Consider the following 14,883-nt stretch of genomic DNA (forward strand, 5'->3'; position numbering starts at 1 on the left):
AGGAGAGGAGAGCAGTAGGAGGAGGAGGAGGGACAGGGGAGGAGGGAAGAGAGGGAAAGGAGAGCAGCAGGAAGGAGGACAGGAAAGGGGAAGGAGGATGGGAGGAGGAGGAGGAGGAGGAGAAGAAAGGAGAGCAGCAGCAGGAGGAGGGCCAAGGGAGGGGGAGGAGGACCGGAGGAGGAGCGAGGAAAGGCGAGCGCGGCGGCGGCGGGGGGAGGAGGGCTCTGAGGCCACACCCATCGGCGGGCGGGGAGCGGGGAGGGAGCTGCTGCTGCTGCCTCTGCTGCTCACGCTGCTGCTGCCGGGCTGCTCGGAGGGCCGGGCGGGCAGGCGGACAGGCGAGTGTGCAGGCGGCAGCAGCTCCAGGGCCGCGCGGGCGGGCAGGGGGACGGACGGACGGACGGACGGACGGACGGACGGCCGCGCGGGCGGGCGGGGCTGCTCGGCGGGCGCCCGCTGCACAGACGGACGGACAGAGCGAGCGGCCGGGCCGCTGCCGCGGACTGACGCACGGGCGGCGCCGGGCGGGCCGGGGCGGTGGCTGTAGCCGAGCCGCCGGGTCCCCCGTGGCGTGCCGGGCGGGCGGGCAGGCGGGCGGCCCGGCTCGGGCCCAGAGCGGAGCGCGGCGCAGGGGCGAGCGTGCGGGCGGGGCCCGCGGCCGGAGCCGCCACCATGATCGCTTTGTTCAACAAGCTGCTGGACTGGTTCAAGGCCCTGTTTTGGAAGGAGGAGATGGAGCTCACGCTCGTGGGCCTACAGTACTCGGGCAAGACCACCTTCGTCAACGTGATCGCGGTACGCGGCGGGGGGCCTTCCGCGCTCGGGGGCGCAGGGAGGGGCATGACGCGGCGAAAGCCGCCGGGTCCTCTCCCCGGCAGGGCGGGGGGGGGGGGGCCCGGGGGGCCGCCCCCGGGGGGGGGGGGGGGGGGGGGGGCCCGGGGTTCTTAGTGAGCCCCCGCGGGGGGGTATGCAACCCCTCCCAGCCGGAAGAGGAAGAACGGCCCCGAGTGGGGGAGGGGGAGATGTCATCCTCGTGGGGCCCCGCGGGGAGGGGGAAACCAAGAGGCCACTTCCTCCGACCCGCGTGACTAGTTGCGGGAGGGGTGCCCGGGAGCACTGCTGGGGGGACATCTGGGGGGACAGGGGCGCCAGGAAGCGATGCCCTCCCAGAGGAGGTCCCGGCAGCAGCAGGGGCAGCGTCCTGGAGCCGGGCTCGAGGCCGGAGGCGGGCGAGGAAAGGGTTAAAGCTCTCCCCAAAGGGGAGGACGAGTTCGTTGGGTGTGTGAGCTGAGGCTGCAGTAATGGCCGCGGCCTGCACGGCCTGCATCCCCCGGCAGAAGCCAAGCCCCGAGCCAAGCCCAGTTGGGGCTTGTGGCGGCCCCCCACGGCACCCCCCACCCCCAGGGACCCGGCCCCACTCCCAGGGCCGTGGCTTCCCAGGATTCGGGGGTGCCGATTAGATGCGGGGGTCAGAAGACCCCCCCCCCGAGGACCTGCGGGCCCTAGGTGACTTCCCTCTGACTTGCCGGTCAAGTTCCCCAATCTGGCAAATGGCCGGGCGTATAAGAAGTGTCGGCACTTCGGGGTCTGTGATCTGGGTCCTCGGAAACAGATGTCATCAGGCCTGGGGTGGGCGGGGAATGAGAAGAAGAGCAGGCAGGTCTCTAGAGAGTCACATGAGTTTACCCTTCTGTTCCCAGATGCTCTAGAAATAACCTCTGCCCTTTCCCCACCCAGTTCTGCCCGCACTTGGGCCACAGCATTCCTTGTCTTCCTGGTCAGCAGAGGGAATACCCTTGGGCATGGTGATCTGTAGACCTGACAGCCCATCCTGGCCTTCGCCTCCAGGGACCCCACTGCTCACCCTTCCCTCCCCGGATCTATAGTCCAGGACCTCCTCGTTAGAGCCCGGGGTCATTCAGGGACCTTTGGCTATCTCAGGCTGGGGGACAGGAGCCTAGGTTCTGTCTTCATTTCCTGCCTTGACTTTGGGGGAGTCAGATATTTAGAGAGGGAGTTAGTAACTGTTTTCTTGGGGACACAAAGGGTGATAACCAGAGAGGTCTGTTCCTACCATGAATGGGCCAAGTGGTTTGAGATTGCTGGTGAATTTGGTCTAGTGTTTGTTTTTGCTTGCAAGCAGTGAGCACCTAGGCGACAAATCTAAAGTGAGCATAGGATTTCTAACAATAAATTGCAAATACACAAAACGAAAGCTGTATGATAACATTGTGTAGTGGAAAGAGAATTGTATTAGGAGCCAGAGAAGTAGATTCTACTTTTTATTGTGTTGGTTAGCTGAGTGACCTTGGGCAAGTCTCTGGGCCTCAGTTCCTTATCTTTGAAATGAAGGACTTAGAGAAAAAATGAGGAGCTTGGACAAAATGATCTCCAAGGTCCTTTCCATTTCTAATAGTCTGTCACCTGAATTCTGCAGGTTTGACTGGGTTGATAGGATGGGTAGAATGCTGTGACTATTTGCTTTTAGGCCCTGGATCCTGAGAGAAATCCCTTAAGTATGAGCCTGAGAGAAGTTAATGCTGTTCTGCTCTTGGCCTAGGAACAGCATGGGGCAGGGGGGACAGACAGCCTTGGTGTTACCCACAATCCCTTGCACAGGGCTCCTGATAGAGTATTAATGAGGCCATGTTCCTGGAAAGGAATCGTGGGACATAGAAATCCATCCATTGCCCAGCTGTATCCTAGTGAGCATTACCTTGCTCACTCCCTTTTAAGTAACAATCCCTGTAACCATAATCATAATAGCTGATATCACACTTACCTACTGTGATATGCTGTTGCTGTGGCCCTGGAAAAGCATCTTTTAGAAGGTCCTCCTCTGTCCTGGGCTGGTACCATACCCAGTGATGGGAGAACCCAGGAATCCTGAATCCCAGCATCCATATCAAAGATGCTTCTGGGAGGCCCACAAGGTGCTTATCTGCTGGGCTGCTCTTCGCTCTTTGATTCAGTTCAAACATTGCAGACCCCAGGAGGAAATGGCAGATTAACTTGACCATCTTTGAAGGGAAGCCCTAAAAAACACCAACCAACTTGTAATCCAGGCCTCCCAAAGCCTTGCCTTGCTTCGTGACCTCATACCTTTCTCCATTTCTCTCCGAGTCACTTCTTTCTGCTGTATGAACTTGAATTGGGAATGACCTGAGCACCCAGCATATAGTGGGTGGTATTCAGAGTAAGGCTAACAAAAACCAAGGATCCTTGGTACAGCTGGTGAGACTCTGAAGTGGGGTGCCCCCACCTCCATTCATGGCCCAAAATGAGTGGTTGAGAAAAACAAGAAACTGAGTCAGGGGCTTAGGGGATGGCAGTAAGCATTTATTAAGTATCTACTATGTGCCAGGTACCATGCTAAGTGCTTTTACAAATATCCTTTCATTTGATCCTCACAACAGTCCTGAGATGTAGGTCATCGTGAGAGGTTTACAGTCAGGGAAATTGAGGCAAGCAGAAATTTAAGTGACTTGCCAGGGGTCACATAGCTTGGAAATACCTGACACTGGATTTGAACTCAGGTCTTCTTGACTTCAGGCCCAGTGGATACACTGTACCACCTAGCTACCCTATGGCTTAGCTTCCATCCCTATTAACTGAACAGGAGAGGGTAAAATTAGAGGTGCTTGTTTTCTGTTGATTCTCCCAGAATTCCCACTTTTCCCAATATCTGTATTCTGCTCGATTCTTTGGAGTCTGGGAGTGAGCCACAGAATGTTTTCCTTTTCCTTTCAGGGTTTATCTCCTCAGTTCGTAGGAGATGAGAACTCTTCCTGTTTCCACAGAGAAGGAACTGAAAACTCAGACTCCCCAGAATGTTAGAAGTAGGAGGTACCTTATTGATCACGTAGCCCAGACCCTTATGTTAGAGATGAGAAGTTGAAACCCAGAGAGGAGGTGCCTTGACAGACGACACAATGCCATAGTTGTCACTGTCGGGGCTTTCTCCTAGTTTGTAGGAAAGCCCATTGTCAAGCCTCCTAAAGGTCAGCTGCTTTATTTGCATCCCTTTAGCCTCTCCTTGCTGATTCACCCATACGTACGCAGGTGCTTTAATATTTGCAAAGCCTTCACGTACTCCATCTCATGCAGTCTCAACCACCCTTTGAGAAAGGTGCTATTATTCCCCTTTTTCAGAATGAGGAAACTGAGGCCAAGAGAGCTTAAGTGACTTTCAAGTAATCCAGCCTGTCTGAGGTAGGATTTGAACTCTGGTCTTCTTGACTTGTGGCCCAGTGTAAAACCTCGCTGCCCCTAGATTAGACTTTGGTACTAAGGCTCTTTTTATAACCTGTGTGACCTCAGGCCAGTTACTTCCCCTTTTCTGGTCTTCAATTTCTTGATCTGTAAAATAAGGGAGTTATACCAGAGGACCTCTGATGGCCCAGCTCTAAGTTTATGGGCCTAGGACCCCTTTTTTCTTTTCTTTCTTTCTTTGTCTTTTTTTGGTGAGGCAGTTGGGGTTAAGTGACTTGCCCAGAGTCACACAGCTGGCACCTCCTTTTTCTTGGCCCCCATCTGGGAAGGTTTCTGCCCTGGTTGACCTTACCAGGCCTGGGTCTTCAGTCAGAGGAGGCCCTCAGAGCCCAACTTGACCTCAAGACTTGAGTTTGCATCCTGGTTCTGAGTGACCTTGGGCAAAACACTGGGTTGGACCCAATGGCCTCTGAGGTTCCATCCAACTCTTTATTGTTGTGCTAGCCAGCTGCCTTGGCCCTCAATCCTAGAGGGGCAGAGCCCTGTTATAAGGAAGCAAGAGCCCCTAGTTTAGCCTTAGCGAGACCCAGGGACTTGGGAAAGGTCGGGCGGAGCCAGACTCTGTCAAGAAAGGAAAATGGCCATATTCAAACCCACTGGGAGTTTTCCTTCCTCCCTTTAGCTCTCAGCCTCTCCCCCACCTGCCACCCAGCCACTGAGGGACCTGCCTTTTCATTTCCTTTGCCGTAGACCAGTCCTTGTGTTATCTAGCTTGGATGCCCCATCCTTTGGCTTACCAGGGGGCAGGCTGGGTTTTATAAAGAGCATTGTATTTGGCTTTAAAAGAAAGAAGGTAAAATAAACTGGCTTATAGTCCACAGGCCTCTGGTCTTGAGAGACGGCATAATAGAGTGCAGTGGGAAGGTCCCCAGCTGAATTCCAGGCCTGATACTTTGTAACTTTAGCGGAGTCATTTCATTTTGCTCAGTCTCAGATTCTTTCTCTGTAAAATGGGTAGAGTAATAACTGTAGTGTGGTGAAGTAGATCGAGCGCTGGGCCTGGAGTCAGGAAGACTCATCTTCCTGAGTTCAAATCCAGCCTCAGACACTTCCTAGCTGTGTGACCCTGGGCAAGTCACTTAACCTTGTTTGTCTCGGTTTCCTCATCTGTAAAATGAGCTGGAAAAGGAAATGGCAAACTACTATAGTATCTTTGCCAAGAAAACCCGAGGTGGGATCGCAAGGAGACACCACTGAAATGACTCAAAAACAACAGATAACTGTAGTAACCCACCTCACAGAATTGTTGTGAAGAAAGTGCCTCGTGAATCTGAAAATGAGTTGTTATGATGATCCTAGAATACCCTAATTGAGGATTAGAGGCTGACACTAGATGGGGGTGAAGCATGGCGGGTGTGGGGGAAAATGCTGGGTTTTTCCCCCTAATTGTGGAGTCCTTGGGTACGCCTGATACACCATATTACATGTGACCTTGGGAAGTCACTTAACATCTTTGAGTCTTAGTTGGGCAGCATACAGAGCATGGGTCTGGAGTTAGGACATCCTGGGTTCAGATGTGTCCACAGACCTACCTAGCTGTATGTGCCCCTGGGGACAATTACTTTCTGCCTCAGTTTCCTCCCCTGTAAAAAAGGAAACATAATGGTATCTACCTCCGACAGTTGTTGGTAAGATCAAATGAGATAATATTTGTAAATGTTATCAGTTTTCTCCCTTTCTTCACGGAGGGATTGGACTAGATCTCAGAGGTCCCTTTCAGCTCTAAATCTGGGATCATCGTGTTGATGTGGTGATATGCCCTACCAGACTCACTTTGTAGGAAGGAGGAAGAGATAATGTAACATGCCCAGGTGAGTCCAGCTCATCTCTTGGCCTGCACCCACAGAAGAGCCGCTGCCGCCATCTTTCCTCTGAAGCAAACCCACATTGTTAAGTTTCTGCCACCATCATGTTCCATCTGGCCAACCATCCAAGCAGTATTCTGGATACAGAAGTATAGGGACAGGTCACCATGCCCACGTACAGTTCCCAGTAAGAGTCAGTGAAGAGGCATTTCTTCACGCTTAAGTGAGTGTTATAGGTGCCACACGTAGGTGGAAAAGGGGACAGGAAGAGGAGAGATCACTTTAAAGACAGTGTGGTATAGTGCATATGAAGTCAAAAGACCTGGGTTCAAGTCCTGCTCTGTCAGTTGCTACCTCTGTGTGATATTAAACAAGTGGACACCTCTCAGAAGGCTGGACGGAGTAATCTTTCAGGTCCCTTCCAGCTCTTATCCATGATTCTTTGAATGTGAATGGACAGCTGGAGATGGAGAGGATTCTGTGCTGATTGCCAGTCTCAGTTCTTGACTTCCCTGCCTGGAGTGAGGCACAACCACGTCCTGTACCCTGGGGCCTGAAAAAAATCCAGGAGGGGATGTTGCAATGAGGAGCCAGAACCCTTGGGTTCAGTTCCCTGTTTTACTCTCGATTTTGTGTGACCTGGAGGTGAGAGTTGGACTTCTGAGGCTATCTGGTCAAACCCATGCTAAAAAGAAATCCCCACTGTAACACCCTCCAAGTGGTCATCCATCCTCTGCTTGAAGGCCTCAGCACTAATTAGCAATGCCCAAGTGATGGTTGCCTTTCCAGTTGTGGCAAGCCCAGCCTCCCAAGGCTGCTACTCCCGAAAGATAAATAGATTTATCTCACGTATGAATGGGGGAGTCTTTCCTACTTCACTTGGTCCTGCCTTTTTTGAGACCTGTGGCCAGCTTGGAATCAGAAGATCACAGGTCTAGAGGTGGAAGGACCATTAGAGACCATGTAGACCAATCCCGTCCTTTAGCATAAGAGGAAACTGAGGCTCAGAAAAGTGAACTCATTTTTCCAAGGTCATATAACTTTAAAGGATCAGAGAATCAGATTTAGGGGTGGATCAGACCTTAGAGGGCTTCTAGTCCAATGTCCTCACTTTATAGATGAAGCGGACCCAAAGCAGGGAGGTGACTCGGTCATATAGATAATAAGCAGAAGTAAGATTTGAACCCAACTACTATCTCCAAACCCAGGATGTTTTCCATGACAGGAGATTGTGTCATCAGTCCTTGGATCTTTAGGGGTTAGCAATAACCCAGGGCAGCTAGGTGACTCAATGAATAAAGCACCAGGCCTGGAGTCAGGAAGACCTGAGTTCAAATCTGACCGGTGTGACGTTGGGCAAGTCACTTGATCCTATTGACCTCAATTTCCTCATCTATAAAATAAGCTGGAGAAGGAAATGGCAAATCACTCCAGTATCTCTGCCAAGAAACCCCAGATGGGGTCACAGAGAGTCAGATGTGACCATAAACAACCGAACAGCAACAACAAACGCAACATGGAGATTTTGGAGATATCCAGGGGGAAAATAGAAATGACGAAGCAGTTTACAAGTAGGTGACAGAAGTGGAATCACAGCAAACTCCCAGGTGTCCAAGTGAATGGGAATGAGTCGTCATAACATGGGTGAACCAAAATGTTAGATGTGGCAAAAGTCAGAAAGAGATTTGGAAATCAAGGCGATATAAAAACAAAAGCTATCCGTAAAGTGAAGGGGAAAAAATTGGCTTGCCTTTGGAACATGCTGTGATCTGAGAGTGGCACAGTTACTTTCCCAGTGTTAGTTAGGTTCAGGCTAATGTGAAAATTGCTCCATATTCCTTGATGGGGGAGCAATACCATCTAGACATATTCTAGGGGAACAGGAGGAGCCACCCTGGAACTCCACTTCCATCATGGGTGATCCAGAGCATGCTGAACCTTACCCTGGAAAGGAATAGGCTGAGGTACAACTTGAATGGTTCGTCTGAGGCTGTCCACTATGCTAATGCTAGGAAGCTGTTGTCCCCCAGCCCCACTGAGAACTAAAGGAAGAGAAGGGTTGCATTTTATGAATTACAGTCAGAGACGGTATAGCATAGTACGTAGATGGACTGGAGTCAGGAGATTCTGAAAGTTAAAGTACTAATTCAGGCAGTAACTAATTAGCTGTATGACTGCACACAAATCCCTCACTTTTGCGTCTGTTTCCTTATTTGTAAAGTGGGAATAATAACTCTTGTACAAAAGGTTGTTGTGTGGAAAGTGCTTTACCAAAAAGGGCAACTAAGGAAGGATAAATCAGAGAAAGAAAACTGTAGACGGATTTTATTAACAAATATGGATGTAGAGATTTAAAATAAAATCTTAGCAAAGAGACTGTAGTAATATCCAAAAAAACTATTTGCTGTGACCAAGGGATTGGGGGTGGGGTAGACATTAGAAAAGCAATTTCTGTTAACCACAGAAATAAACCTTAAAACACTCCACAAATGGCAATTATTAGAACTCTGGAAAAACTTCCCAAGAGTAGTCCAGTGTGAGAAACATCTTATGGAAATTGTTTTCTTTCTTTGGAGAGGTTTAAATATGGGCCAAGCACCCGGGTTGCTTTAGGTACCACCCATTTCCGAGGACAGAGGACAAACAAAATAGCCTGTGAGCTTGCCTTCCAGCATGAGAAATCTAGAATCTGTCATCCTGGTTTTGTCAGGCCCAGAGGGGCCAATTTCTTTGCACTATGTCTGTGGGGGGTAGCCCTAATTCTGACTCTTCCTCCAGTCAGGACAGTTCAATGAAGACATGATCCCAACCGTAGGCTTCAACATGCGCAAAATCACCAAAGGGAACGTAACTATCAAGGTAAGGGGAAAGGCCAGAGTCTGAATGCAGGGTGGGGAGCAGGCCCCAAAGGGGAGGGCATCGGGAGGTGAGAGTAGCTGAAGGACAGTGGAAGGAGAAGCCTCCTTCATTCCCTTGTGGTGCCATAGGGAGACCTGGGGCCCATGGCCCGAGGGCAGAAGGGTAAGTGGGAGAAGGAGTGCCCATTCTCTCCTGGCACTGAGAAGTTTACAAAGTTGAGTTAAAATCTGGCCCCTGACCTGATGGAACATGCAGGGTAGTAAGGAGATCTTCGACCAGTACACCCGCTTAGATGCATGTCCCGTATGTGTTGTCCCTTCCATTAGAAGGGGAGGTCCTTGAAAATGGGGACTGTCCACTTTTCTCTTGGTGTCCCTAGTGCGTCCCTATCTTTATGATACTAAAAATTACTACACAAGAAATACATTAGGAAGGTACGAGGGCTGGTGGGAAGAAGTGGAAGGGAGACCTTGGAGGCGCAAGTGTTTGTGGGAGAGGGAGAGAAAAGTGGATCGAGCATGGCTGGAGATGCTGGGGTACATGCTTCCTGACCCTGAGGCCCTCTGTCTCTTCTTCCTGATCCCCAGCTCTGGGACATTGGAGGCCAGCCCCGTTTCCGTAGCATGTGGGAGCGATATTGCCGAGGAGTGAGCGCCATCGTGTAAGTGTCGGGGCCCAGGGCCCTGCCTGGCTCCCCACTGCACCCTGTCCTCATTAGATCCCTCACCTCAGCTGGGTTTTCTGGTCTGTCCCCTCACGAAGGCCTTGTGGCATCCTTCACGTAAGGACTAGACTAGGGTAAATTGCTAGGCGCTTTAGGTGGGACCTAGTCAAATGCAGGGTGTCCAGGCTGTGGGCAGGGTATGGCTAAGCCTCATCTCTGCTCTACCCCACCTTGGCCTGACCAGAGTTCCCTCCTCATCATAGGGAGTTGGTGGGGGAAGAAGGTTGTTGGACCTTGATTTAGAGCCCTGCCTTTTTTTTTAATCTTTAGCCTCTCCATGTTTTAGCCAATACGTGGTATTAAATCACCATTTCCCTCCCATATGCACAGGTACATGGTGGATGCCGCTGACCAGGAAAAGATTGAGGCCTCCAAAAATGAACTACACAACCTACTGGACAAGCCCCAGCTGCAGGGAATCCCGGTCAGTGAGCCACGGCTGGAGAAGGAAGAGAATGATCCTGAGGATAAAAGATGTGGGGGACACCAGGATTGGTGATGGGCATGGGAGGACAGGCTGGGCCACAAGGGTGAGGTGGGATTAGAGGACGAGGCTTGAGTCTGGATGTGATGGGAAGGGCGAGGCAAAGGCTTTTTCTGTAGAAGCATCCTCACTATGGCCTCTGCTAGGACCCTTCACCTTGGTAGATAGTAACCAAGAACCCCAACCCCCTTCTCTGCCTTCTCTGTCCAATAGGTCCTAGTCCTGGGAAACAAGCGAGACCTCCCTGGTGCTCTGGATGAGAAGGAACTGATTGAAAAAATGTGAGTATGGATTGATCTCTTTTTTTAGCGCAGGGTCTGTTGTTAGAGCAGGAAGGGACCATAAAGGCCAGCCAGTCCAGTGCTGCTCATTTTACAGAAGAGGAACCCTGCTGGGAGAGGCCACGGAGTTTGAGGCTGATCCTGGTGGTCAGCTGGAAGATGTTTCCCCTCCCCCACCCCCAGCTCTTCTGGTTTTCTTTCCTCAGATATTCTTAAATGATGCACAGCTTCATATTGATGGTAGAAAATTTCTAGGTAGATATTTCTAGAAGTCCACAATATTTTGGGACTTCCCTGTTATTTCAGATGTAAAATTTTCCCCCTTAAAATCCACAAGTACTTCTCCCAGAGAAACTCCAACTCTTAATTTTTGAAATTCATATAAGAGGTACATTAGAAGAGCTCTTGGAGATCTGATTACCAATTTACAGATGAGGAAATTGGGGCCCAGGAGGGTCAAGTGAATGGCCTGAGATCATGACAACAGCTAGAGAGAGAGAGCGAGGTCTAGAACCCAAGCCTGCTGCTCCCCAGGCCTGTACTTTTCCCAGCACTCCCCATCTATCTCTTTCTATCTCTTACTAGCGCTCCATCCAAAAAACCCTCCTTGTATTTTCTCAGGCATCAGTTTCTGCTCCAGTGCCCTGAGGAGTAGAGACCTATTCCCTGACTCAGCCACAGGGTGGCACCCAATGCTGCTTTTCTGAAGGCCTCGCAGTGCCCAAAGTCCCTGTTCCTCTCCACCCCCTCCCCTCTAGCTCCTGGCTGCGCTGGGTGGACCGCTGAGTCTGAGAAAAGCCTGTTATTTCCCACCCCTAGGAATTTGTCTGCTATCCAGGACCGAGAGATCTGCTGCTATTCTATCTCCTGCAAAGAAAAGGATAACATCGGTGTGTAGATTTGGGGCTGGGGGTAGTGTGGGAGGGGGAATCCAGGATGGTGCTGGGATTACACATTCCTGGGAGCCAAATAGAAAAAGCAACCAGTGTGTCAGGTGCTCTGTCATAGGTCTGGCACACTCCAGCCTCCCAGCTCCAGCCCCAGCATTGTGGGTGTCAGATTCTCTGTCCTCCCACCAGACCTTCACATCATTCTGTCACCTCTAAAAGTCTGTGGCGTTCTCCCTGCTGGCACTGCAGTGGCTTTTAGTCACTAGGAGGTCAGAGGGTAGAAGCGTCTGTGCCCCACCCCAGTAGCCATTCAGTGCCTGGCCCCTCCAAGTTATCCCTGACCTTCCCTGTGGTTTGGGTCTGTCCCCCTAGAGCCCTCTCCGGTCATCGTCTCTAACCTGATGTTCCTTGTTCCTCTCACAGACATCACCCTACAGTGGCTTATCCAACATTCAAAGTCACGGAGAAGCTGAGACAGCGGTCCATCCCTCCCCCCGGGACCAGGGACCGCCATCATCCAAACCTAAAGCCGCATTCCCTGCCGGTCCCTACTGTCCCCCTTCCTCCTGCCCCCTCCTCAGTGTGCGTGGCAGGGGGGACTCTCCAGGGACCCAGAGTCCTGTTCTGCTGAGGTCTGAACTCCTGTTTTTATTGTAAAGAATACTGGTCCCACCTGGACCCGCTAACTTCTCTGCCCTTTGTTCCCTTTCCCCTAATTCCCACATCCATCTCCCTGATCCTGCACCACCTCTCCAGCCCTGCTCTGCCCTTCCCAACACTGTTCAGTTACTGTCCTGTGTGTATAGTATATATATGTATATATATTTTAATTTTTTAATTTAAGCAATGACTAAAATCGACCATATGACGATGCCAGGGTCAGCAGGGGGTTAGGAGAGGAAGAAAAGCTTTAGGGGAGGGGGGAGCATAAGGCTTGGAAAACAGGGAGGAGGCTGATGTCCTGGGGCTGGACCCTGGCCCTGGTGGCCATCCTGCACCCCTCTGCTCCCAACCTTGTGGGACCCCCCGACTCCTTCCCTCCAGGTGGGGAGGGGCTAACAGGCACAGACCAGTTGCCAAAGACCATCTCTCCGGTATCGGGGCCACGGTGCCAGCATTCCCATCGAGGCTTCCTCCCCCAGCCCCGGCTCTTGGGCAGCCTGGCCAGCCCCCAGCGGCTTCTGCCCCTGCCCCTGCTCCCACCTGGGCCTCCCCAGCTCTTGCCCCCCTCCCTTCTGTTCTTACTTTGCAGACTTGCACAAGGAGAGAGCTCAGCATGGGGGATTTTGGTTCTTTGGGGTTTGTTTTGTTTTTATTTAATGAATTGTAAAGTGGCATTTCTCTTCCCTTTTTTTACAACACTTTCTGGCTCACATTGGATTCCTTCTGTTGGAAAATGACTCTTGTAACTGTACAATTTTTTTTTTGCCTCCTAATAATAACGAGAATAAATTAACAATTTTGTGTTGGGGGGGTTTTTGCTGCCAGTTATTTTCTTCTACGTATGACTTACTGTGAGGCAGACCCTTGAACACACAGGTCAGTTGGAACACAGAGAGACATGCCTAGACACAAGCACCCTAGGTCCTCCTTCCCAAATGTTGCCAGTGCTTGGGAATACCTGGGAGTCTTCTGCTGGCGAGGTCTGGTGGGAAGAGAAGTATCTTTGGAACGAGGACCTCAACTCAAAAGCAGCTCTTGTCACATACCACCTGTGCAGCGTCGGGCAGCTCACTCCCCCCCCGTCTGAGGCTCAGTCTCCCCATCTGTGAAATGGGCAGGTTGGACCAGATGATCTCGAAAGCCCCTGCTAGCTCGTGATCGACAACCCACCCAGTGATGGTTTTGTGACAGTGAGATGTTGACCGCTTCAGAAAGGGAGAACCTTTTAATTCTCTGCCATTTGTGTTCCCTGGCTTAGTTCTACAGATCCTGCTGCCAGGAAGTTAGGGGTGTTTTGTGAAGAGCAGCTCCTGGTCCATGTCCTCGTCTTGCTCAGAGCAATGCTTAGCTGTCTCCCCTCTTCCAGGCTGGAGCCAAATCCCACCTCCTCTGCAGCAGGAGACTATGGGAAGCAGACTCTCTCCCTTGGGGCTCTTAGCACTTGGGAGCTCTTGGGCTGCCTTAGGATGACTGACTTGATATTAGAGCCCACCACTCCCTGGGACGACAGAGCTGTCTCCCAGGGGGTTCCCCACAGGCTCCCTGCCTCTCTTGCTCTTCTCCAGGCCCGTCTTTATGCCTCGTCAGCCTTTCCAGATGAGGATTGGCCAATTCATACACACACACATTCCCCCTTCCATGCTCACCCTTCCTTCTGAGGTTATTTATAAAAATGAGGCCATCTTGACCTATTTTTACCTAGTTAGCTCCCATGACCTTCCTTTTCTCTGTGTACCTTAGAAAAATAGATGGGGGGAGCAGTTTGCAAAAACCCACTTTTCTTTGGGAGGCAGGTAAAATACCACTTACTCCACCCCCTACTCCAACCATACCTGCCTGAGAAGGAAGTAAGATGCAGTAGAGAGAGTGCTGGGCCTGAATCAGGAAGAACTTGAGTTTAAATTCAGCCTCACGCACTAACTGTATGATCCTGGGCAAGTCACTTAACCTCTGCCTCAGTTTCCTTAACTATAAAATGAAGGTAATGATAACCTCTAAGTCCCAGGGTAGTTGTGAGGATCAAATGAGGTTTATGTGAAGCCCTTAGCACAGTGCCTGGCAAATGTTAGGTGTTTAATAAATGCATGTTTTCTCTCTGATCTAGATGTATCAGCTTCTGGGTTATCCTCTTCCCCCGGCACCCACCCACACACATACCTGGTACTCCTGTAGTAGAGTCTCAACTCCCTAACCACCACAAGACTTAGAGCCACAAGGGACCTTGGACGTCATCCATTACAACATCCTTATTTACAGACGACGAAACAGGCCCAGAAAGTTCCAGTGACTTGTCCAAAGTCAGACTGGTAGTAAGTAACTAAGAATGAAGAGATGAATAAAGAATAAGAAACAGGAGCCCCAACCAATTCAGTGTTAACTAGAAAGTTGTCTGAGAACAGACCAGGCAGTGTATACAGCTGTGTATGCAGATAGCATGCAAATATGCCTGTGGGCCTTCAGAATTATGTCAAGCCCTTGGACAGGACGGGGAAAACCCTGGTGCAGCTGAAGCCTCCAAAGCCGCCTCAGAACAAGGACGGGTGGGCGAGCTGAGTCCATCCCAGGGCTTTCCCCCCTCTGCCTGGCACGGGCAGCAGGGATGTAGCCATTCAAACCTGCTGCACATAACAGGCTGGGAGGGCAGGACTTTGCCAGCCCCGGTTCTTCCAACCCTGTTCCCAAGTGTCCCCGCCTCGTGTCCCCTCCACCCCCCCTCCCCTCAACTCTTACAACTGCTGGGGCCCACCCCCCCCCCCCCCCCCCCCCCCCCCACCAAACCCTGGACCTCGCAGCGAACCGGATCCCAAAGCAACAAGCTACATATTGTTTGCCCAGCTGGCCTGGGCCAAGAAGGACAGCAGCTTCTTTCCCAAGCCCCTGGCTGGCTAATCCTGCAAGCTGCTCA

The 14,883-nt window shown here is 51.4% G+C and overlaps 1 protein-coding gene across 2 annotated transcripts; it reads left to right on the forward strand.

Annotated features, from left to right (window-relative positions):
- The first annotated feature begins 633 nt into the window (after nt 1-633).
- Nucleotides 634-12,729, forward strand: ARL8A (ADP ribosylation factor like GTPase 8A). 2 transcript variants are annotated; one of them, XM_027843443.1, is made up of 7 exons: nt 634-795; nt 8,856-8,936; nt 9,524-9,597; nt 9,991-10,084; nt 10,358-10,425; nt 11,245-11,315; nt 11,739-12,729. In XM_027843443.1, the coding sequence occupies exons 1-7, from the start codon at nt 673-675 to the stop codon at nt 11,786-11,788; spliced, it is 561 nt and encodes a 186-aa protein (XP_027699244.1). In that variant the 5' UTR covers nt 634-672; the 3' UTR covers nt 11,789-12,729. The 2 variants fall into 2 exon arrangements, with proteins under 2 accessions (XP_027699244.1, XP_027699245.1); XM_027843444.1 differs by lacking the exons at nt 10,358-10,425; nt 11,739-12,729 and having other exon boundaries at nt 11,245-11,310.
- The last annotated feature ends 2,154 nt before the right edge of the window (nt 12,730-14,883 follow it).

Source organism: Vombatus ursinus, unplaced genomic scaffold, assembly GCF_900497805.2.
Source record: "Vombatus ursinus unplaced genomic scaffold, bare-nosed wombat genome assembly UNPS02014909.1, whole genome shotgun sequence".
Classification (NCBI taxonomy): domain Eukaryota; kingdom Metazoa; phylum Chordata; class Mammalia; order Diprotodontia; family Vombatidae; genus Vombatus; species Vombatus ursinus.

Bases quoted from the DNA above. Each gene is read 5' to 3' on its own strand.
- ARL8A (XM_027843443.1), top strand. From the start codon at position 673: ATGATCGCTTTGTTCAACAAGCTGCTGGACTGGTTCAAGGCCCTGTTT. The intron at 9,598-9,990 runs GTAAGTGTCGGG...CCATATGCACAG, and splicing joins CGAGGAGTGAGCGCCATCGT to GTACATGGTGGATGCCGCTG. The intron at 10,085-10,357 runs GTCAGTGAGCCA...TCTGTCCAATAG, and splicing joins CCCAGCTGCAGGGAATCCCG to GTCCTAGTCCTGGGAAACAA.